The sequence below is a fragment of the Emiliania huxleyi genome (genome assembly GCF_000372725.1).
Source record: "Emiliania huxleyi CCMP1516 unplaced genomic scaffold EMIHUscaffold_28, whole genome shotgun sequence".
Lineage (NCBI taxonomy): Eukaryota > Haptophyta > Isochrysidales > Noelaerhabdaceae > Emiliania > Emiliania huxleyi.
Window position 1 is genome coordinate 824,754 of NW_005199926.1, and position 22,040 is coordinate 846,793.

The following is a 22,040-nucleotide window of genomic DNA, read 5'->3' on the forward strand; positions in this document are numbered from 1 at the left end:
CCCTCCCCCCCCGCCCCCGCCTCTCCGTGCAGGCGCCCTTGACGCGCGCCGTCGCCCGCTCGCCCGGCAGGCGGTCTTCAACGCCGGCTTCCTGATCGGCGGCGACCACCTCGACTACGTCAAGATCACCCGCGAGAGCCGGCCCGACGCCTTTGCGTGGCGCGAGAAGTTCACCGCGCTCTGCGGCGAGTTTGGCGTCTCCCCCGCGGCGGTGTGCGTGCAGTTCAGCTTCCTCTTCCCCCAGATCGTCGCCGTGGCCCTCAACACGACGAAGCCTAGCCGGGTGCAGTCCAACGTCGAGCTGGCCAACGCGAGCATACCGCCCGCGCTCTGGAGGCGGATGAGAGAAGAGGGGCTCATCTCGATCGATGTGTGAGAGCGGAGAGGGAGAAACGTAAATTACGAATTTGACGGTGCACCGGTCTCCGGTCGCGACAAGGTTGGGACACTCGCAAGCCACAAGGGGGTGTGCGTGGACAACAGGGACACCGCCATCACCTAACGCGCCCGGCCACTCGCATCAAGCCCACGAACGCCGCACCCGCCAGAGCACCGCCCAAGTGCCCTGAGTGCGCCACCGCCGAGCCGCCCGGGTCGTGCGCCGCTGCAAGTAATCCCCAAAAGTCGGAGAGGACGTAGAGGCCTGCGGAGAGGTGTGGCAGCGGTCAGACGCACGCCTCCCCACACGCGCGCGGTGAGAGCACTGAACTCACGTGGTCGTATGGGGTGCACTATCCTCGCCGAGCCTTGCTGTTGCTGCTGCTGCTGCTGCTCCTCCTCCTCCTGCTGTTGTTGCTGCCGCTGCTGCTGCTGCTCCTGCTGCTGCTCCTGCTGCTGCGTCTCCGGGTCCGAGGCGCGATCTAGGCGCCATCCTGCAAAGCCGATTGCGGGGATCGGCACCAGGAAGAAGAGGTAGACCCTCCGGCCTGGGTCGAGGACGCAGGCCCCCGTGACGCAGGCGGCCACCGCGCCGCTCGCGCCCACGCAGCCCGCCGCCTGGATCTCCGCCCGCTCGCGCAGCGCGCTCGTGCGGTCGCGCAGCGTCTGCTGCTCGGCGAGCCAGGCACTCGAGCTGACGACCGAGCCTGCGAGGTAGAGCGTCGCGAAGGCTGGCACGCCGAGCCGGCGCGGCAGGCTCAGGCCAAAGAAGCTGAGCATCACCATGTTGGTGAGCAGGTGCGAGGGAGAGAGCTGCGAGAAAGCGGACGTGATCATCGTGTGCCAGCGCCGGCGCCGCACGCTCTCGAGGCTGAGCACAAAATGGCGGTGCATGAAAGGCTGCCACCTCCGATCCTGCCAGAAGGCGTGCACAACCATGTTAGCGCCGACGACCGAGAACAGCGAAAGCTCAGGCACGCCCGACTGCGTCACGAAAGACGGAGGCGGAGGCGGCGGAGGAGGTCGCACGTGAGGGCGGCGGCCAAAGGCGAGCCCACGAGCGAAGCGGCGGGGGGTCGCCCGGAGCATATGTGTGTGGGGGTGGCTGGGCAAGGCGAGGACAGTGGCGGGTGTATTGGGGTGTGCATGTCACTGTCATCACTGTGCGATTCGGGGCCCGGGTTTGTGCGTTTACGTGAATAAGGGCGTAGATGCCCTTAGTGTGAATGTGGTTTTTTGTGCAGCGCGTTCTGCTACACTGTACTGCGGGTTTTCTTTTTTAATACCTTAATTCTTTGAGGTTGCAACTTGTGTTCCCGGGCGTTGAATTCATGTATGTAAAAGAGTGGTCGCACGAATTTCGTTAGGCAGGAACTTGGCCTGTCCGAGGGTTTCCGGCAACCCAGAGGGAAACCAGAGGGTCCCCAGCACTTTGCGTTTCCGGAGGTTTCCAGGGAAACCAGAGGGTGTTTGGTGCTCCATTCTGTTTCTCTCGAGTTTCCCTCGGGAAACTCGCGAGTTTCCCTGAGTCTGAGAGCTGGTCTGGGGCAAAATCTGGGGCAAAATTGAGGAAATCGGCACGATACCCAGGTATTTTCCAGGTATACCGGGGTTTTCCAGGTATACCCGCAAAATACCCGGTATTTTGCCGATTTTGGCCCCAAAACAGCCTCAGACACGGCTCAGAGCCCCCCCAAAATGACAAATTCCACGGAGTTTCCCCGGAGTTTCCCGAGGAAACTAGAGGGTGTTGTAGGGAAACAAGCAGGAAACACGGAAAGGAAACCAGGTAGGGTGCGAGAGGAAACCCTCGTACAGGCCAAGCAGGAACAGGCAGGAAACGAATCGGAAACGAATCGGAAACACACACACAATAACAAACAAAATGCCTCCTTGCCTTCCCGGCATCGTACGCGGACGTGCGCGGGGCCTTGACCGTGTCCATCGGCAACCGCACGAAGAGGGAGGATCGATGAGGGCCGCCGAGAGCGATTCTCCGGCCAACTCTTGTCTGTGCGTGCCGTCATCATCTGTCCAGCGTCCACCCATACCGCGTTGGCTTAGGGTACCCCTAGGCTTAAAAGGGTGGGCCCTGGGGCGCCTGCGGCTTAAACGGCTTAAAACCTGCCAGGCAGGGCAGGTTTTATTAAGAGCTGCTGGGCCGCCGATTCCTTAAACGGTCTTAAACGCTTAAACGGTGCGGGAGAGCTCCCGAGCCTCCCATCCCTCCATTGGGGTGTCTGTTTTATTTATTTCTTCCGACCCCCCCCCCCGGGTGATGCTCCGATAAACCCGCCGGATCTTCGACAAAAGCCGGACATTTCTTTTTTTGGAAGGGTAGGTGTGAATACAGCTTTCTGGTAGGGTTACATCGACGAACTATGCGGCAATCGACTGGGGGGCAGCCCCCCAGCACATCCCGCACAGAGACCTGGATGTAACCCGATTGTGAGCGTGAGTGAAACCGCCGATGCGATTGCTCATTGCTCAGTCAGTGACCGACAGTCAGTCGCAGCAGACTTTGACGATTGGCGGCCTCGCGCCCTCAGTCGCCCTCCTCTACTAACGGCCCTGCCCCAGCCCAGATGCCTCATCCAGGGTGGTGCAACCACTCGCGCAGGGAGGGAGAGACAGTCGGCGATCTGCGCCGCGCAGATGAGCCCCGCCTCGTCTGCGTCGAGGACGTCCACCGCAGGGCTATCATAGCGCCATATGACGCACTGCCTGTTGTTCATTACTTCGCAGGTGCCAACGTCGAGGACAATCTCACTGGTGGCGGCTGCACTCCCGGCCGGCGGTAGGAGAGATGAAGGCTAATGTACTTGGCAGTGTACGGGGCCTTCCGGCGTGAACAGTGCCCCGGGACGAAAGAGGAGGCGACGTCTCTCTCGTCCACGAGCGCCTCGATGTGCGCATCGACGATGTAACCAGCTTTGAGAGACGGGAACGAACGGCGGTGAATCGCCGACAGGTGCGCCTTCGTTCCTACCACCACTCCCACCACCACCAGCTCCGCCGTGGACCTTGCCGGGCCCTCTGATGATGTAGTGAGCAGTTCGTCCGAGCCGTTGTTGTACTCTGCTGTGGCGCCAGCTCGGTGTACAATACGGACGAAGACGGCCATAGCAACGGTGTAACCAGCGCGAGCAGGCAGCGCGAACCGCTGTGCCTCGGCGCGCCGGCCGCCGAAATGCTCTCAGAGTTCTTTGGCATAGCATAGCTGTGTCGAGCCTGTCTGCTGTGAGAGAGAGTTGTCTTGTTTAAATTCTTTGGCATAGGGGAACCCCAACCCTAAATTTTCTTCGCCTGCGGCGGGCCATCACTTGGATTCGCTGCTTTCGGATTAGCTCTTTCGCACGCCTTTATCCGTCACTCCCCCGAAGATTGGAGGTGTTGATTTATGCACAAATCTATGTACTATGTGTTGCGAGCGCTAGATGGCGAAATTTTCTTCGCCTCCGGCGGGGCCGCTCGCCGCGGGGCTAGAGGGACTTTTGTCGATGTCGGCTAGAAGTGCTGCACCTTTTTGAGAATTTCACCCCCCCCCCCAGCGCAGCACTGCTGCTGGGGTCGGCCATGAGCTTAGTTGTGCGGGGGGGTACCCGCGAGCAGTGAGGAGTGAGCGGCCGCTCAAAGGTGAAGGGGTGGTTGCGTCTCGCACCCCTCGTTTGGCGTGTCCGTTTTTATTATATATTTATTTATGAAAGGGGGGCGCGCAAGCCGCAGCCTAGGCCCATCCCCGGCGCTCGGCCAGCTCGCCGCCGATCTTGCACAGCTGCTCCACCAGCAAGTCGAGGTCCTCGAACCGGGTGCGGTGGTTGGTCAGGTTGATTCGGATCGCGAGCACGCCGCGGATCCGGGTCGTCGAGGGGACGGCCACCCCGCGCTCCTGCAGCTCGACGACAATCTCGTCATTCAACGCGTCGAGCGCCGCCCCGTCTGCAGCCACGCCGCCGCCGCCGCCGCCGCCGCCGCCGCCGCCGCCGCCGCCGCCTCCCAGCAGCCCCGCCGGCTCGTAGCGGAATACGACGATCTGCAAGCTGAGCGGGGCGAGGCGGGTGAGAGTGGGCGCCTTGTCGACCAGCGCCGCCAAGTGCTCCGCATGCCGCAAGTTGGCCTACGCCCGAGGCCCGGCAGGCCGTCAAGAGGGGCCACCCGCGCGGCGGAAGCGCCCCCCCGCGCCGCAACCGTGATTGCCGCGCCGAGCGCTCGCGTGCCGTGCTCGAGCAAGTGCGACCAGACCTTGAGCGCCCGGAACCCGCGCGACAGCTCGATCCCCAAGTCCACGGGCCAGGGCGCGTTTGCGGCGAGTCCGCGCGCGTTGCCGGCTAGGTAGTCTGGCGAATGCCTGCCGCCGCCGCCGCCCGCGAGCGACGATGCGCGGTCGGAGAAGGCGCGCCTGTTCATACCCAGAGGTGTGAAGAGACACCGCTCGCACCCACCGCCAGCAAGTCGGCTACGGCGCGCAAGTGCGTGTCGCCGTCGCGGACGAGCACGCAGCCGCAGTCGTAGTTGACGTGCAGCCACCTGTAGAAGCCGACCCCTCGCCCTGGGGAAACTCGGTGACTGTCGGAGGCGAATGGGGGCAGCTCTAGCAACTTGTGGAAATCAAACGCGAGCGACGAGGCGCGACCCATCCCCCTCAGCCGCGGCCGCACCTCGTCGCTTAGCACAGCCGCCGCACCAAAGGCGCCGTCCACGTGCATCCACAGCCCTTGCGCCTACTCTCGGCGGGCTCTCGAAATCTCGGGGGGCATCTCGGATGAACCTCAGGGCTCTCCGCCACGGCTCGTGCGCCTCCGCCACGTCCGCTAGCGCGTCGAGGTCGTCGATGGCGCCCACATTGACGGAGCCTAACTCTCAGGCAATCTCGGCTCATCTCGGGCACTCTGAGGCAATCTCCTCGGCCCGCGTTGACGGCGCCGGCGGTGGCCACGAGCAGCCAGGGGGTGAGCCCGCGCCGCCTGTCCTCGGCCACCATAGCGTGCAGCGCCTGTGGACGTGTCGCGGACATGTCACGGACGTGTCGCGGACAGGGCCCGCCGCCAAGCGTCTGCAGCGCCGGCACGTCCATCGTGAACGCGTCCGTCACGGGGACGATGCGCAGCGCGTCCGCACCGACGCCGAGCACGTCCAGGGCGCGCCTGCGGGTGAGTCGGCGGCGGAGTCTCGCTGGCACGTCGCGTGCCGACGCCGCGCACTGCACTGGCTGTTGCACGAGCGAGCGTGTGCTGCACTAGCGAGAGCTTGACGCGTGCTGCACTAGCTGCTGCACGAGCGGGCGCGCGCTTGATGCAAGAGTGCGTCCCCTGCGCCGCGTAGCCCACGAGGCGAGTCGGCCCGCCTGTGGGAAGGGGCAGAGAGGGTGCATTGCAGGCTCGGAGAAGGCTCCGCGTGGCACACGTAGCCGCCCTCTCTCTGCCTCCGGCCCGGGGCGGCGGCGATGGCGGAGGGCTGGGCGGCGGCGGCGGTGACGGGGGCGGCGGGCTCGGTGGCGGGGGTGAGGCGCGCCGGCGAGGCCGCCCTCACGGCTCGCGTCAAAGCCAAGCCGCGCGTCGCGAGCCGCCTGCGGGACGTGTCTCGGACATGTCACGGACATGTCTCGGACATGTCGCGGACGTCGCGGACAAGGGTCAGGCGACCGCTCGTCCTGCCCCTCCCCTCAGCAGAGCGGGCGGGAATGCTGAAGCATGCACGCCACGTAGGTGGAGCCTGACCGTACTGCCGCGTGCCCTATACCGGCCCGTTGATACTGTGGTGCGCGGCACGGGGGGCTGTGCCGTGTGGTGCGGGGCTGTGGTCTCGCGCGGCCTTGTGTGCTGTGTGATGCGGGGCTGTGGTGTCGCGCGGCCTTGAGCGCGAGGACGGTCGCCATGCTGGTCCCGCTGACGAGGAGCCCGCCGGCCGAGGCTGGGAACCCCATCATCTCCTTGCACCACGTCAGCACCTGTCGGCCCGTCCGTCCGTCCGTGAGAGGAGAGAGAGGGGTGTGTGCGATCCCACCACCTCCGTGCACGAGTGAGCCCCAGGCAGTGAGCACATGCCCGTCCGTCCGCCAGTGTGACACGCGCACCCCTGGCACGGCGGGAGGCAGAGCACATGGGGCATTGCACACCAAGCGTCGTGTGCGTTCTCGGAGGACGGCATCGCCACAGACATGAGTGGGGCCGTCAGAGCTCACCTGCCGCTCGACGTAGATCCCGACGTGGTCCCGCCCGCCGCAGTTGGCATTCATCGCGGCGCCGACGAGTTCTGGAAGCACACCGCCGGGGCTGCCGCTGCCGTGGACCCAGCCGAAGAACCGCGGGTGTGTGTTGCCGGCTCCGTACGGCAGCAGCGCCAGCAGCCTCTCGCACAGCTCTCCGTGCGCAAGCCCGTCTTCTGGCGGTACCGGCGCTCGCAGAGCCTCCTTTAGGTCGTCGGGCACCGGCGTCCAGACGCGACCCTCCGACGCAGCCTCGAGTTTGTCCAGCGACGCGTCGAGGACTGCATGCGCGCTGGCGCGGAGAGTGGCCCAGTCGGCAGGGTCGAGCGAGGTCGGGCTCGGAGAGCCCATGCCGCCAGCACCGCCAGCATCTGAGCCGGAAGTGGCGCCACCACGGAGCCACGCGAGCGAAGCGAGCATGGTTGCAAAGACAAGACTCGCGCCAATCCCCGAAGAAATCGTCAAGCCAGTCATGCAAGGTCGTGGGATCACGTGGGGTGGTGGAACCGCGGAGGCAAAGATGGCCGCGATTGCTCTTTTTGCGGAGAGGCGGCGGCGGCGTATGCACGCTCACCATCACAGGCCAGCGGCCGGGGGGGTGGGGCAACTTCACTTGGAGTGCATTTATTTACCGCACGCCCAGGGCCGGGGAGCTAAGAAGCGCACCCACCGGGGCGCGGGGGGCCGGACGACTGTTATCGCACGTTGGTGCCATCACCTTTCTTTCTTCCTTTGGACGCGACGCGTAGCAGAGCCACCCCCCGGACCCGGGGGGGGGGGGACACACCTTCTTGGGCATGCGCGCTGGCGCGGAGAGTGGCCCAGTCGGCAGGGTCGAGCGAGGTCGGGCTCGGAGAGCCCATGGCGCCAGCACCGCCAGCATCTGAGCCGGAAGTGGCGCCACCACGGAGCCACGCGATCGAAGCGAGCATGGTTGCAGAGGAGAACAAGAGTCGCGGACTCACCACCGCGCGGCTGGCACCCAACTCAACCCAGGTGCGAGAAAGAGAAAGCGCACGACTTATTTGGACGCGACGCGAAGCAGAGCCACACACCTTACTTGGGCGCCTTCATGTAGCACTCCGCCCCCGGCACCGGCACCGTCGAGACGATGGCATCGCTGAACCTCTGCGGAGGCGGCGCTGAGACCGTGAGGGCAATCACCAGGGAGGCCAACAAGAGCGTGGTGTTCCCGCAGGCGGCAAAGCCTTGCAAGGCGTTCTACGACATGGGTCTGGCCCACCGTCTTCGTGCCCCCTTGGTGGTGCTCCGGCCGGCATCTGCCCCGAGCTCCACCCAGCGGGTGGCTGCCCGGGCGACCCTCGACCGCTGGGCGCCAAGACGCGGGCTCTCAGAGCCATGCTCCTCACCCTCGTGTTGGGCAGCGTGCTGTTGGTCTGGCTCTCCACGGCCTTGCTGCTGCTGATCGCCGTGCTCGCCGCCATGTGGACCGGGCTGGCGCTCTCCGGCGCCTGTCGGCTGCGGCGCTGCTGGCGTAGGCTGCTGCGCAGGCCAGAGAGGTGCCTCCCCAAACCGGCGATGAAACCTTCAGCGACGACGGAAACGGTGCGTTCAGGTTTGGGTCGCCCGTGGCCGCGGCAGGAATTAATGCGCAGGACGGCGAGGGGGGGATTGTGCCGTATTAGAGGCTCCCTGGTGCGGCAGATAGCCGGAGAGGAACTGAGGATGCACACAGGACGGGCTCGACAGGGGAAGTGGGACTGCCGTGCTAGCCGGCTCACAGGTCGAGACTGGCGCCTTGGCGCCTTGTACTTGGAGCACTTGGAGTGCAGTCGGCAACCTCACATCCAGGGCCGGGGAGCTAAGAAGCGCACCCAGCGGGCCGGATGATCGATATCGGGTTACGGGCTAGAGAGCCCTAGCCCTGGGGGGGTGCGCGTTTGCAGGGAAAGGGCCGTAAAGTAAACACGGATTCTTTCGTGGTGGCTTTGTGGTTGAGATGGCTCTGCACACGTCTCATCACCATAGACTTTAGAGTCTCCTAATCTGATATTACCTAGATACCCGCCTGAGGCCTGTACAGATGGCACCATCAATCACCGGCGCCCGGAGCGAGAGAGGAGATAATCCTCATGTAAAAAAAGGACCAAAGTTGTTTGGTATTGCTAAAAAAAAAGGACGGGGAGCGCAAAGATTTCGTCTTGAGGGCTGAGTGTCATCGCACATCGGGTTGGATTTGGGGATGCAAAAACTCAGCGAAAACCCTGTCAGCAGAGTCCTCCTACGGGAATGTACATAAGAGCTACATACACTGAGAGAGAGAACTGAGAGTACACTGAGTACACTGAGAGTACACTGAAAAAACGCCCTCCTCGGGCGCTTTCTCCGAACCAAAAGAAGAAATACCGCGTCGCGGGACGATGAAGCGCGGCGTGGCCTCCTCCCCCTCCTCCTCCTCCAAGGCGCGCCGTCGCCGCGCCGACACTCTTGACGCGCCGCTCGTCGAGGCTCTCCGAGCCTCGCCGCGTCCCTTCCTGCCGGCGAGCGAGGCCGCGTCGAGCGACACGGCGACGGAGCGGGTGGTTGAGGCAGTCAGAGTCGCATCCAGCAACCCGGCGCTGGAGTGCTTTGGGGTCGACGGCACTGGCGTTCTACTCGGCGTGGCGGCGGCACAGGCGCTCGGCGCGCTGCGGGTGCGCGCCCTCGTCTTCCCGCTTGAGCTCTCGCTGAGCGCCCCTGCTCAAGAGGCCTTCATCCGGCAACTTGGCCGCAACCGCTGCCTCCGCTCCATCACGCTCAGCTCCACCAACCTGGACGCCGCGGCGGACGGCCCGGACGAGCGCTGGAGCCCGCGCGGGTCCGCGTTTGTCGAGCAACTCCAGGCGCTTCGGAGGGAGACGGGGCTGCCGGAGCTCGAGGTTTTGGGCGACGAGGCGTTTGCGGAGGGCGGGGACAACGAGGAGGGCGGGGAGGAGGAGGGCGAGGGAGGCGAGGGAGAGGAGGAGGACTTTGTGCAATGCGACCGACGCCAATGCAGGCGCGAGATGACCAGCCCCACCGAGATCGTATTCACCAACAAGTTTGGGCAAGACTACTGCGCGGCCTGCGCGGCGGCGATGGAGCCTCGGCCTGACTTGCGCCAGTCGACGGTCGCTGTCCGGCTCGCTGAGGGGTGATCGTTCTAACCGTCCTCGAAATTGTCGAGATATACATGAAGAAAATGTGATCGTGCACGTGTTTTCAAAGTGCGAGAGCGGTGCAGGGTCAACGTGTAATCGTGTACACACAGGGCTGACACGACTGGTTCTCACATAAATAACAAGTGTGAGTGTTAGAGTTGTTTGGTATTGCTAAAAAAATTACTCTCGCTCATAAATATACATACATAAATAACGAGCGTGACCGCGTTGGGCGTTGGGGTGTCGGGTGGAGAACTCCGCTCGCCAGCTCTCGGTCTCACTGGAGTGACTCTGTCTCGGACAGGAGGGCAGCCGCCGCAGCGTCAGCATCGGCGGTGAAGATCAGATTGTGACGGACAGCTAGATTCAGCTTGTCGATGTCCTGTCCGTGGCACTCCTGCGTCCGCTCGTCGGTTGGCTTGAGCTCTCGGACGGTCTCGTTGCGCAGAATGCAGACTGCCTTGGTACCCGGCACAAGTGGGAATGGCTGCTCGTGCCAAACCCCCTTGTGCATCACAAAGCCTGCGCTGCCATCGAAGGCGAAGCAGCGAACCGCGTCAAGATCCGGCTCCTCTGCCGACTCGTTGGACGGGGCAAAGAAGCCAACCAGCGGCTTGCCCTCGAGCGGAATGAAAGCCTGCGTGTGCTTGTAGTGCCGCTCGAGGAACTATGCACAAGCGACCTCGACTGTCTACGTTTGACATCTAATCTCAGCTTCGAGCGCCGCGCCTTGCACTCGAGCGGCCTCGGCTCGTAGCAGAGCACAAGCACACACCTGTGGAAACGATGGCGTGCTTTCGCATGTTGGATAGTGCAGTGGTGCGGCTCCAAGGTGCAAAGATACTAGGTCGTAACTAAATGTGCTGAGAGATTCCATGGGCTAAGGCGCGATCACGTGTCTTCATCGGATGCGAAGTTGGTCGAGGGGTTGACCACCCTGACTGCCTGGTAGTGTGTAGAAGTGGACGAGGTGGAAGTGTCGCCGAGAAGCGTGCCGAAGGGCGCAAAGTTCTCCGGCGTTGCAGTGACCACGGGGATGCGGCGCACGGTGTGGCCCGCAGTGCACTTGGACAAGCCGAGCGAGCGGGTCAAGCTGGGCCTCGTGAGAATGTGCGAGCATGAGCTGCACGCTGGGCGCGACCAGGTCGCGGCGAACCCAAGTTGCTGAGCAAGCATCGAGCCAGTGCGCAGCTTTGGCGCTCGGTGGAGGGCGGGGCAGGGATGATATTTGGGGGCGCGCGCAGAGGGAAAAAGAATTTGGCGGACAACACGGTGAGCCATACGGACCTTGCAAGGGAGAGAACGACGAGAGTGGGACAGCCGCGAGGTGGCATGAAGGTTGCAGCGAGAAGCGGCGAGAGACTGCGAAAAGAGATACGAGGAGGCAGACCCCCCAGGGTGGGCGACGGCTAGCGCATCACACCCTCCTCTCCTTAAAATCCCTGTGTGGTGGCGGCGTGCCGTTCTCCCATCCCTCCCTTGGGTTGTGTGTTTTCTTTCTTTCTTTCTTTACGGACCTTGCAGAAAACCTTTTCCTTCTAAGCAGGGCTACACAATGACCCTATAGTGTGGGGGTGTTTCTGGCGAGTTGTGATGAGTAGGATTAGACTAGCCAATGGTATTTTGAAGTTCATATATGAAAATACCAACTTGCCTATGTGCACGTCTCCGCGGCGGCGGCCCGGAGGCGGCCCGGCGGAGCGGTCAGAGCAGCACTGCGCCGGCCGGCGATCGACTCTCGACTATACCACGGGCTCTATTGAATGGCCTCAAGGTGCTCTCTAGGGCTGCCCTATTCCGCTCGCCCGGCTACGTCGCTGAGCTTCGAAGGAAAAGGTTTCGCTCGGCACGGCGTCGGAGAGCAAACTTCGGCGTTCGTCGTATAGTGGAAGCTGGACGCACGTAGGCAAGTGGCCCATGACCAGGCGGGCTGCTCATAATCTGGGCCGTCGGCGCTCGCTCTCGCGCTCTTCATAACGGCTTTGCCCCCTCCCTCCCGCGCCGACGTTGGGCAGCCTGACCACGACAACGCCAGTGCCGCTGGCCTGCAACTCGAGGCGCCTTTGAATGAGCACGAGCCGGTGCGCGGCGGCGGCGCGGGTGATGCAGCCCAAGGTGACGGCGACGGCGGAGGGGGCGGCGGCGGCGGCGGAGGAGGCGGCAGCGGCGGCGATGGCCGCGGGGTCGGCCCGCCCGCCTTTGCTGCTGGTGCTGTGGGCATCATCACAGCTCAGCGGCGGTGTGCGACCAGGGCCAGTGGTAGACTTTCGACGCGGTGAGGCTGCTCTCTGAGCGATGACACTAGCAGGAGCATCATGTGTGTCATCGGAGTCACTTGTATTACGATACCACCACGCCGCCACGCTCGCAAGGGCCGCCTAAGCGCCTAAGCACCCTAAGCACCCCCCGCTTAGGCCGCTTAGGCGCTTAGGCGAGTGACGGCCGGCTGCCAGGGGCCTGGCGTGCCTCCGCCGTGGGCTGAGCACCCGGGAGAGCCACTCTGCAAGTGGCGTGCGAGCGTGTAGCCTTGAGCGTGCAGTCGGCCCTTTTCCGCGACGTAACGAATTTTTATTCATCCGGAGGGCTGGCCGGAGCCGTGGGCAGGATCTCCACTACCTACCGGGCGGTCACTCCAGCCCCCAGCAGGAGCGACTGTGGGGAGAGGAAGCTCGAGAAGTGGTCACCTGGTCGCAACTCTTTGTCGTAAATGTACTCGCCCTTGTCGTTGTGAAGAGAAGGCAGGAATGCCTTTTGGAGGATCTCGCGCGTCTCGCGAATGTACACCGCACCCTTGCTGAACCAGCAGTCGTCGCCGACAAACCGAAGCACCAGCGTGTGTCGTTCCGGGCACGAAGCTGACACGGGAGCCGAGCCGTGGATCGTGCCGGGGTGCACGACGACGACGTCCCCGGGCTCGAGATCCCAAGCGCAGTACTCCCAGTGCGCGCGCTCGTCCTCGGTCATCGGCATGACCGGCTGCACAGACTCGGGGACCATTGGCTCATCGGGGTCCATGCCGAAGATGGTCCCCGGCGCGAGCTGGTACACTGGACCTCTGTGCGATCCCTTCACAACCTGCAGGCAGTTTTCCTTTGGGATCGGCTGGAAGCAGATCCAAAAGAGACCGACGTGCAGCCCACGAAAAGGGACAGCCAGCGAGTCCTGGTGAAAGGGCGTGTCGCTCCGCTCCGCTGAGCGGCCGTTGTCCGAGTCGCCATGCCGCTTCCACCAGAGCTCGTGGTCGAAGAACCACACGCTCTCGGATCCCCACAGCTCGGCCAAGGTGGACGCGAACGGAACCTCGTTCACCATGTCCAGCACGGCCTCGTCATCGGTCCGATGGCCGATGGCCGGGTTGTACAGGGTGCCGTCGGGGTACTTGACCTGAGCGCCCCTGCGGACGGGCTGGTTGAGAGCGTCGTCGTACACCTTGCGGCACTTTTCAAGCAGCGAAGGGCTGAGGAAACCCCGCAGCACGACTGCGCCATTCTGCTGGAACTCCTCGGCAAGCGCGGTTGCCTGTGAGTGCCCTGCACGCAAGCGCAGCGCTGCCGTGAGCGGCGCTGAGGATATGAGGCTGAACGACACGAGCGGAGCCCCCAGACCCAGCATTGCGGTTAGCCCGGCAGCTGAGCTTCCCAGGCAGCTGCCTTGAGCTTCCCAGGCAGCTGTGCTTGGCAAAGCCTGCTAGCTGGGCACAGAAATCCGCGGATGCCTTCACAAAAGAATTTGGAAAAATTGCGTTTGCTACGTTTTGAGCTTTTCTCTTGCAGATTACTACGCGCGGGTCAAATTGTCTTGCTGATTACTACACACCACACAATCCACCTTGCAGATTACTACACATCACACAATCCACCTTGCAGATTACTACACATCACACAATCCACCTTGCAGATTACTACACATCACACAATCCACCTTCCTTGCAGATTACTACACATCACACAATCCACCTTCCTTGCAGATTACTACACACCACAGGCGTGGAGATACGAGGGTCGCCCCGCAGTGAAACCACCCCCTTCCCAACCGTCTCAGGGACGGACGCATTTGCCCCCTTTCAAAGGCGGTTTCGAAGTTGATGAGACCTCGTCCCCCCGAAACAATGAAAAGCGTAAAAAGAGGCGCGGAACAGGCCGGAACCGCCGCTTGCACGTGGGTCCCACAAATGGCAGCGCTCCAGACGCGCTCTGGTAGCTGCCAATGAAGCTGCAGCCCATCGCGCGCGTGCCGGACGGCCTCTGCACCTCTACTGCAGTGCTTCCTGCACCGAGCGACGCGTCAAATCTTTGTTGCTGCCCATGACCGCCGGCGGCTCCGAGCTCGGGCGAGCGAGCCCTGGCTGAGCTGAGCCACTGCGGTCGCAATTGCAGCGCTGCGGTCGGTGCAGAGTGGCCGTGCGCGTACGGCGTCGTACGCGCACGGCCGCTCTGCCTCAGTGGCGTGCGGCTTGGGCCAACTGAAGGTCGCTCTCCGACCTGATCTACTAGGCCCTGGATGTGAGGCTGCCGACTGCACTCCAAGTACTAACAACATACACAACACTAAAAGAACAAGAATTGGCTGCACGGGACTGGGGGACTGGCGCGCACTGGAATTTCCTTGCTTACCTTTTTTTTTCCAGTGTATGCACATGTAGCTCTTACGAACACTCATAAGGTGGACTGCTGGCGGGGTTTGTTTGCGATGAATGAGGAGCGTAACGCCGTTAGTTAGGGAGCGACACCGAACGACGAAGGGTTTCTCGGGGTTAGTGTACCAACCACTAACCGCCGAAGCGCAAGAGAACTGCGACGGCTCGGTCTCATATTTTTGTGTTTAGAAACTCGGGGGCACTTCAGGGGAGGTGGAGGGGGCAAGAAATTGTGCCGCCCCTACCGAACTACTTCCTGCACCGAAAAAGGACGGCCGATCTGATTGTGTGGCGATGTGGACACTCGACCCGGTGCACTAGAGCACCAGAATGGCGGAGAGGGAGGCGGCTGCCTCCTCATCATCTGGCGAGGTGATTGCAGAGTCCTCATCAAACGTTGCTGCGGTCGTCGACCTGTCCAGGGCCTCGACCGCCTCGACCGTTGACTTGGCACGCAGCCCCAGCCGCCGCGAGGAGCACTTGGAGTGCCCAGTCTGCACGCGCGTGGAGCTGGGTGTGCATCATCAGTGCAGAGAGGGCCACGTCTTCTGCGCCGAATGCGACGGCCAGCTGCCCTCGCGCGTATGCCCGGTCTGCCGTGTGCCGCTTGGCGAGCTGCGGAAGGCGATCCGCAGCCGAGAAAGGGAGCAGCACATTGCGGCGCTGCCGGCCGAGTGTGCGCACTGCTCCAGCCCGCTGACACGCAGCGAGCTCGAGGATCACGCCCGAATCTGCCCTCGCCGCCCACGCTCCTGCAGCGGCGCAGAGGCGGGCTGCTCGTGGGTGGGCGTGCTCTCGGAGCTAGAGGAGCACGAGCTGAACTGCTTAGTTGCGCTGCGCGTGAAGAACGAACGCCTGCGTGTGCGCTCGGAGACGGATCGCGCGGAGAACTCACGCCTGCGTGCGCGGGTGGTTGCGCTGGAGGATGGCGAGCGGCGGCTGCGGCAGCGCACGGGTCGAGGGCCCTATGACGGTGACGACGGGCAACAGGGAGAGGAGATGACCCTGGCAGAGGTGGGCTGGTTCGCGCTTGGCAACGTGCTCAACACTTTGTACTTTTTATGTCTGCTCCGGAGCGTGCGCTTGGTTCTGCAGTGATAGCTGCTTTGGTGCTCATAATGGCGTGGAGGTGTGCGTGTAGCAGGCTGCCGGGCCAAGGACGAGAGCGCCGAGTGTTGGCAGCCTCTGGCTGTGCGAGTGACGCCGAAGGTGACTGCGTCCACCTCGCTCAACCGACTGACGAGGCGCCAGGAAGCATGAAGCTGGATCGCCTCTTGCGGATTGGGCATCGGCTGCGGCGGCGGTGTCGGTCTTCATCGTTCATGGATCATGGTGCATGCCCGCGGCGCCGCAAACCTGTGTTGGAAGACAAGTGGTTGGTCGAAGTACTTGTGGTTGTGAACGCGTCAAATATTAGCTGAGGTGTCGTCACGCAAGTTTTGTCGGTACACGCATGCCAACAACAACAAAAATCTCGCATGCCCAAAAAAGCGCTGACAACTCTCCTCTAGCCTGTGGCCGTCTCCCGTTTTGATCTCTCGGTCAGTGGGCGCCCGCCCGCCGGCTCTGAGGGGGTCGGCCCCCCTAGTCTGAAAACAAAAACAAGCTCGAAAACAGCCAAAATCAGCCTGCGAGAGAGGCACTGCGCGCCGCTGACCTCATCTGGGGATGTGTGCCGACAGCGACACCAATACTGATCTACTAAAACCTGGAAGAGCCCCCCCCTTCCTTGTTCAAGCCGACCCTAATAAGCGCCATCTTTCCTGCTTACACCTGATGCTGCTTCCCCGCGCCGCCTCCTTGGCCCCCTTGGGCGTATTTTCTACTCCCAGTGGGGGGCCTGGGCCCCCCGGCCCCCTCTTCGGTTTTCTGTTTTCTGTTTTTTCAACACGCCCGCCCGCCCGCCACCCCGAGGCGGCTCGGCCCCCCACTGACCGAGAGATCGCCCCCCCACTGCCCCTCTCTAGGGAGGTCCCTTCTGGTGCATCGACTAGGCCACACCTGGGCCGTAGCCGGTGCTGGCTGGGTGAGTGTTAGTGCCCGTGCGCACCATCTGCATCTCAGAAATAAGAAAGATTTAACCGACACCGCAAGGGAGGGATGGGAGGACGGCACGCCGCCACCACACAGGGAGAGGGAGAGGGAGAGGGAGAGGGAGAGGGAGAGGGAGAGTAGAGAGAGTAAGAGGGAGAGGAGAGAGGGAGAGGAGAGGGAGAGTGATAGGGAGAGTAAGAGGGAGAGGAGAGAGGGAGAGGAGAGGGAGAGTGATAGGGAGAGTAAGAGGGAGAGGGAGAGTAAGAGGGAGAGAGGAGAGTGAGAGGGAGAGTGAGAGGAGAGAGGGTAAGAGGTAGAGTAAGAGGGAGAGAGGAGAGGGAGAGGGAGAGGGGGAGGGAGTAAGAGGGAGAGGAGAGAGTTAGAGGGAGAGGAGAGAGGGAGAGGAGAGAGGGAAAGGGAGAGTTATAGTGAGAGGGAGAGGGAGAGGGAGAGGGAGAGGAGAGAGAGAGAGAGCAGAGGGAGAGGGAGAGGAGAGGAAGAGGAAGAGGGAGAGGGAGAGGGAGAGGGAGAGTAAGAGGAAGAGGGAGAGGGAGAGTAAGAGGGAGAGAAAGAGGGAGAGTGAGAATAGAGAGAGTGAGATGGAGAGGGAGAGTAAGAGGGAGAGTGAGAGTGAGAGGGAGAGGGAGAGGGAGAGCTCGCCCTCCATGCGGCGCACCATTGGGGGCGCTGCGGACTATTAGGCCTCGTCGCACATCGCGCGCATTCTGGATTGTCTTATTTATCTGAGGTTAAAATATCCATTTGAAAATGCTTGCCACATCTCGGGGATGGCGACGCCAATTCAGCCATCCTGAGATGCAGCGCCCTCCGGCCAGCATCTCAGGATGTAATGGCTCAATCAGGGATGTCGTGGACATCTTTGGTTGCCTCAGGCATCCCAAGATGCATGAAGCAATTCAGGATGCGCGAAGCAATTCAGGATGCGCGCGCATCCTGAATTGCTTCATGCATCTTGGGATGCTCGAGGCAATCGAAATTAGAATGGAAATCGTATCGGGCAATTTCAGATGCCTCAGCATCTCAAATTGCGGGTTCCCCGCCCCTGACGAGGGGAGGCTGGGGAGGGGGGGGTCCACTCTGTCTCTGAAGACAGCCGACCGCGGAGGGGTTTTGCGTTTTGTCCCACAGGGTTTTACCCTCCGCGTGAGGATCGGCGCGGCGAGGGGGTAGGTTCGAATTCGCCGCGCAACATTTCACCCCCACGGGACCCCGCCATCCCCCCCTCCATGGTCCCACCACCTAGAACCCCAACCTTGCCGGCTTCGCACCCCCTCCTTGCGCAGTGTCCCCCGCTATGTGTCGCCGTCTTCGGGCACGCAATCCTGTGCAGTCAGGGCAAGTGAGTGCGAAGTGGGGGCGAGGCGCAGTCCCATCTCTCCTGGGTACGGGTGGGTTCTGTCCCTAGTCTCGGTCGGAGGGGGGCTTGAAGGTAAGAATATTTTATCTTCCTCTCTCTCTTCGCAGCCTCTCTCGCTGCAACCTTCAAGCCACCTCGCGGTCCTCCCTTTCGTTTGTCATAAATAAATAAATACAACGGACATCCCAAGCTAGGGCTGGGTCGAGGACAGACACGTCCCCACCTTTGCAGGATTTTGCAAAAGCGAGGGGGGAGGGCGCATCGCCGCGCGGAGAGGGCTGGGCATCATTCCTCTTTCCCGCGTGCTTCTGTAATTTTTTGCTTCGCATTGTGCCACGTCCCATGTCGGCTCCGGCTCCTGGCCAGGGCGGCGCCGCTGTTCCCTCCTCGCGCGACTCGACGGGGTTCGAGGTGCCGTACGAGCTCCGCACGTCCGCCATCGCAGGCATCGGCGTCTTCGCCACCACGCCGCTCGCGCGTGGCACGCTCCTCTGGCGTGCCGACTCACGGAGCCAGGTCGTGCACACCGAGGCGACGCTGCGGGAGAGGCTGGCGAGCCTGTCGTCAACCGAGGCGATCGAGTTGCTCGAGCACGTCTACTGCTGGGAGGGCGAGGCGCGCGGCGCGCACATGCCCTCTCTTGTGCTGTGCTCGCCTTTGCGCACGGTCATTTGGCTAGGCAGCCGCCGACAAGAGCTTGAGTGACGTGTTTGCGCGCACGCGCAGGTGCTCGAGGTGGTTGGCGACGGCAAGTACTGGAACCACTCGCGCACGCGGCAAAACACGGGCAGCGGCGGTAGATCGGGCGAGGAGTGCTGCCGCCGGCTCTCCTCACGTGCCCGCGCCTGAGAACAGGCAACCACCCCGACGGCGATGGCGAGGGGCGTGGGGATGGCGTGTCGTCGTACGCGCTGAGGGACATCGAGGCCGGCGAGGAGCTGCTCGATGACTACGCCTTGTGCGCTCGCCCCAGCCAAGCCAGAAGAGATCCCACACACGACACAAAACTTGTGACCAAACACTATCCATCCATGATTTGATATGCGCTCGGAGGCGACCCGCGCCGCCTGCCGACGCGCATCTGCCCGTCCCGCGCCGCGCAGGTACCCCTCCATCCCATGGTTCGAGGCACTGTGCGAGGCGCACGGCGCGCAGTCGTGCACGAGCGTGGGCAAGCGCTTCATAGCCTTGTGAGGGAAAACCGGGGCGGAAAACCGGAGGTGATATGCTGCCGCACATCCATCCCGACACCCGAGCGTGAGCGTACGGCACCCAAAAACGAAGAGCTACATACACTAAAAAAAGTAATAAGAGCCGCAGAAAAAAGCGCGCGAGAAACTTGCAATCCTGCGCCATGGTTCTCTGCAGGCAGGCGGTGGGCGAGCAGCTCGGCGGGACGGTGCACTGGTGGGTCGGCTGGTTTCCAAGCAAGGCGGCGTGTGACGAGGCTACGCACATGTATCACGGCGATTGTCACAAAGTGCTCTGGACGGGCAACGATGCAGGCTGGTCACCGGGCATGGCCGTGGATTTGATTTGGGACGGCATACGTCATGCGTACGACCCGCGCGCAAGGGATGAGTGCAACGACGCGTATCGCAGTGCTGGGTGGAGCCACTGCGAGTTTGTGTTTGAGTGGGTCGAGGGAGATCGTTGGATTGGTTCCGACCCTGTCTTCACCACGCCTGCCTTCGAGTCGCAAGACGATTGCGCCCTCTGGCACAACTCTCACCTCGCTGGCTTCGACGCCCTGTGCGGCATAGAACCCGGCAAGTTCTGCCCATCGCCGTCTCTTTCGAAGGGGTGGACGGCTGAAAAGTCGATAACTTTCCCCGGCTCGTTGCGCGACTGCATGGTCCAATGCGAGAGCATGGAAGACTGCGCCGCCTTCAGCTATACCACTGGCGCCGCATCAAACTTTTGCGCGCCATGCGTGACTAAGGACCGATCGGCGCTCCTCGATTGGATGGTCGGGAGCGCTCAGACTAGTCACTACGTCATGTGCGTGCCGCCCCCACCGTCGCCCCCGCCCCCACCGTCGCCGCCACCACCGGCATCACCGTTGCCGCCGCCCCCACCGTCGTCCCCGCCCCCGCCGTCGCCGCCGTCCCCATGGCCGTCGCCCCCGCCTCCATCACCGCCCCCGACCCCATCGCCGCCCCCGCCTCCATCGACGGCGCCGCCGAGTCCTCGCCAGATTGCCGCGAGCGAGATGTCGCCTCGCTGCTCCGACTCTCCGCCCGGCTGGACGAGCAGCTCCGGCTTCGACTGCGGCAGCTACGCTCGATACGCCTTGTGCACAAAGAATGGATTCTACGGACGGCTCTGGAGTACCTCGTGGGGCACATTCGCAGACTGGGCAGTGGGGGGGGTCGACTCGCGTCAAGCGTGCTGTGCATGCGGAGGAGGCGAATGGTCCACACGGGCTTCGGCGGCCCCGCCGCCAGCTCCGCCGCCGCCACCGTCACTATCGCCACCTCCCCGCCTCTGCGAGGTTGTCGAGCAGGGCACGTTCCTTAACGATGGACCGCGGCCACGCAACTGCGATATGGCCGAAGCCGGGAGCTGCCTCACTTCTTATGTGCGACAAACCTGGCTGAACCCTGACCTCCTCATGCGCTGCATCTCTTTTCGCAGCCGCTGCGTGCCTTCCCAGGCCTGGATTGCTTGTCCTCTTTATGAATGAGCGGTGCAATCCGCATATCACGCAATGTCCACTGCCCGCAGCATTAAGCATACAAACGGCACACTCTGAGCGCCGTTTGCGCTTGCGCTTGTTGAATAACTTCATAAATTCAAACATCAATCAAGAAAGAATTCTTAATACAAGCCTCTCTCACAGATCAAGAAAGAAAAGCGAGGCTCCTCCGAGATACACACACACACACACACACACACACACACACACACACACACACAGAGAGAGAGAGAGAGAGAGAGAGAGAGAGAGAGAGAGAGAGAGAGAGAGAGAGAGAGAGAGAGAGAGAGAGAGAGAGAGAGAGAGAGAGAGAGAGAGAGAGAGAGAGAGAGAGAGCGAGAGCGGCTATAGAGACATGTCCCCTCGATTCGACAACATACAAAAACTCATCCTCACAAGCATCGATGGTCACACACTCGCAGAATCAAGAGGCTCCTGGCACCTTCATGGCGCCTGCTGCACCTTTGCAGCCGCAGTCAGGGGCCGCGGGCCGATGGTGGCTAGGAGTGGCATGAGGAAGAGTGTGGACCACAGGTAGGAAAAGATGATCGTGAGCAGAAAGAAGAGGCCGAATTTGTGAAGAGGTTGCAAGAGGCACATGGTCAGCACGGCAGCGGCGATTACCGAAGTCAGCATGCCCCAGAAAACGCTTACGCCCATGGTCCGCAGTGCATCGTGTGCGCGCTCCACGGCAGCAAGGGAGCCCGAGTCCATATACGAGTGTGCAAGATGGACGACATAGTCGACAGAGAAACCGGTCAGGGTCATAAGACAGATGGCCTCGCTTGATCCCAGCTGCCAACCGCGAAACACGACGGCACCGATCACGGTGCAAAGCACGCAGGCGATTGTGGCGATGCAGGCTGTCGCAACGACAAGGTTTTGGGTGGCGAGGAGCAGGACGGAGAATGCGATTCCCAGCCCAACTCCGCATCCCACCAGCGCCATCCTTACATACAGTTCCTGCGCGAGGATCAGGGGAGAGGGGCTCAGGGCAGTGGCGGCAGTAGGCAGGGGTAAGGCAAAGCGCTGTCCTGCTGTATCATATAGACCCACTTGTTGTCGCTCCCTGCGCCCGCCGCAATCTGCACCGACGTCCCGAGCGACGCAGTGACGTTTGCATTGCCCAGACCAAGCGTCTCGCCTCTCCGGAATTCACATTCACGAGGCGACAGCGAGACTGGATGTAGTCCTGAGAGCACCGGAGTCACTGACTGTGGGACGCGATTGGGCAATTGTGTTGCTCTGAGACACCGTCTGAGACCAGACTGAGTGTGGTGCGGTCCGTGCTCGCTCGAGCCGGAGGCGCGCCCCCGGGACGCCCGAGCCGCGAGCCTGCCGCCTGACCGCGCTGACGCGTGACCGGGTGCCACACGAACGCGCGCGGTGCGTGAGACCGGTGAGCGCGGTGTGTCGCAGTGTGTGTCGGTCGTGTGTGTGCAGCTGTGTGGCACCTGAGCCCTGGCTGTCATGCTGTCAGGTGCTGTCAGGTGATCTGTCGGTCTGTCGGGCAGCTGTCAGGCACTGTCAGGTGCCTCTGTCAGACAAGCTGTCAGGTGCTGTCAGTGCTG

At 62.5% G+C, this 22,040-nt stretch overlaps 10 protein-coding genes across 10 annotated transcripts in view; 4 read left to right on the forward strand and 6 right to left on the reverse strand.

Annotated features, from left to right (window-relative positions):
• EMIHUDRAFT_450670 (hypothetical protein) overlaps positions 1–440 on the forward strand; it is a 2,428-nt gene extending 1,988 nt beyond the window's left edge. Inside the window, exon 5 of the mRNA XM_005776431.1 lies at positions 71–440. Within this exon, the coding sequence (XP_005776488.1) occupies positions 71–376 (306 nt within the window). The 3' untranslated portion in view covers positions 377–440. The remainder of the gene's footprint in view (positions 1–70) is intronic.
• Positions 441–520: 80 nt separating this feature from the next.
• Positions 521–1,467, reverse strand: EMIHUDRAFT_207140 (hypothetical protein; the record flags this gene model as incomplete). Its single annotated transcript, XM_005776432.1, has 2 exons — positions 521–565; positions 901–1,467. 2 exons carry the CDS (start codon positions 1,465–1,467, stop codon positions 521–523), a joined length of 612 nt encoding a protein of 203 aa, XP_005776489.1.
• A 2,541-nt stretch (positions 1,468–4,008) lies between these two features.
• EMIHUDRAFT_463637 (hypothetical protein) lies at positions 4,009–7,005 on the reverse strand (the record flags this gene model as incomplete). Its single annotated transcript, XM_005776433.1, has 11 exons — positions 4,009–4,495; positions 4,567–4,777; positions 4,846–4,905; positions 4,978–5,099; positions 5,176–5,231; positions 5,302–5,371; positions 5,441–5,522; positions 5,668–5,722; positions 5,890–5,944; positions 6,230–6,325; positions 6,560–7,005. Coding segments are annotated over 11 exons (1,643 nt in total), but the record flags the coding sequence as incomplete, so codon positions are not given.
• A 937-nt stretch (positions 7,006–7,942) lies between these two features.
• EMIHUDRAFT_101262 (hypothetical protein) lies at positions 7,943–9,720 on the forward strand (the record flags this gene model as incomplete). The annotated part of the gene is made up of 2 exons (XM_005776434.1): positions 7,943–8,149; positions 9,007–9,720. 2 exons carry the CDS (start codon positions 7,943–7,945, stop codon positions 9,718–9,720), a joined length of 921 nt encoding a protein of 306 aa, XP_005776491.1.
• Positions 9,721–10,000: 280 nt separating this feature from the next.
• Positions 10,001–10,526, reverse strand: EMIHUDRAFT_207144 (hypothetical protein; the record flags this gene model as incomplete). The annotated part of the gene is made up of 2 exons (XM_005776435.1): positions 10,001–10,390; positions 10,509–10,526. 2 exons carry the CDS (start codon positions 10,524–10,526, stop codon positions 10,001–10,003), a joined length of 408 nt encoding a protein of 135 aa, XP_005776492.1.
• Positions 10,527–10,614: 88 nt separating this feature from the next.
• Positions 10,615–11,057, reverse strand: EMIHUDRAFT_207145 (hypothetical protein; the record flags this gene model as incomplete). Its single annotated transcript, XM_005776436.1, has 2 exons — positions 10,615–10,822; positions 11,011–11,057. The coding sequence occupies 2 exons, from the start codon at positions 11,055–11,057 to the stop codon at positions 10,615–10,617; spliced, it is 255 nt and encodes an 84-aa protein (XP_005776493.1).
• Positions 11,058–12,275: 1,218 nt separating this feature from the next.
• On the reverse strand, positions 12,276–13,401 carry EMIHUDRAFT_435547 (hypothetical protein). The gene has a single exon (XM_005776437.1). The coding sequence runs from the start codon at positions 13,333–13,335 to the stop codon at positions 12,340–12,342; it is 996 nt and encodes a 331-aa protein (XP_005776494.1). The 5' UTR covers positions 13,336–13,401; the 3' UTR covers positions 12,276–12,339.
• Positions 13,402–14,806: 1,405 nt separating this feature from the next.
• Positions 14,807–15,148, forward strand: EMIHUDRAFT_47488 (hypothetical protein; the record flags this gene model as incomplete). The annotated part of the gene is made up of 1 exon (XM_005776438.1): positions 14,807–15,148. A coding segment is annotated over one exon (342 nt), but the record flags the coding sequence as incomplete, so codon positions are not given.
• A 2,965-nt stretch (positions 15,149–18,113) lies between these two features.
• Positions 18,114–19,070, forward strand: EMIHUDRAFT_207150 (hypothetical protein; the record flags this gene model as incomplete). Its single annotated transcript, XM_005776439.1, has 5 exons — positions 18,114–18,413; positions 18,498–18,567; positions 18,627–18,729; positions 18,875–18,961; positions 19,028–19,070. 5 exons carry the CDS (start codon positions 18,114–18,116, stop codon positions 19,068–19,070), a joined length of 603 nt encoding a protein of 200 aa, XP_005776496.1.
• Positions 19,071–20,913: 1,843 nt separating this feature from the next.
• EMIHUDRAFT_207152 (hypothetical protein) lies at positions 20,914–21,417 on the reverse strand (the record flags this gene model as incomplete). Its single annotated transcript, XM_005776440.1, has 1 exon — positions 20,914–21,417. One exon carries the CDS (start codon positions 21,415–21,417, stop codon positions 20,914–20,916), a length of 504 nt encoding a protein of 167 aa, XP_005776497.1.
• Positions 21,418–22,040: the final 623 nt, after the last annotated feature.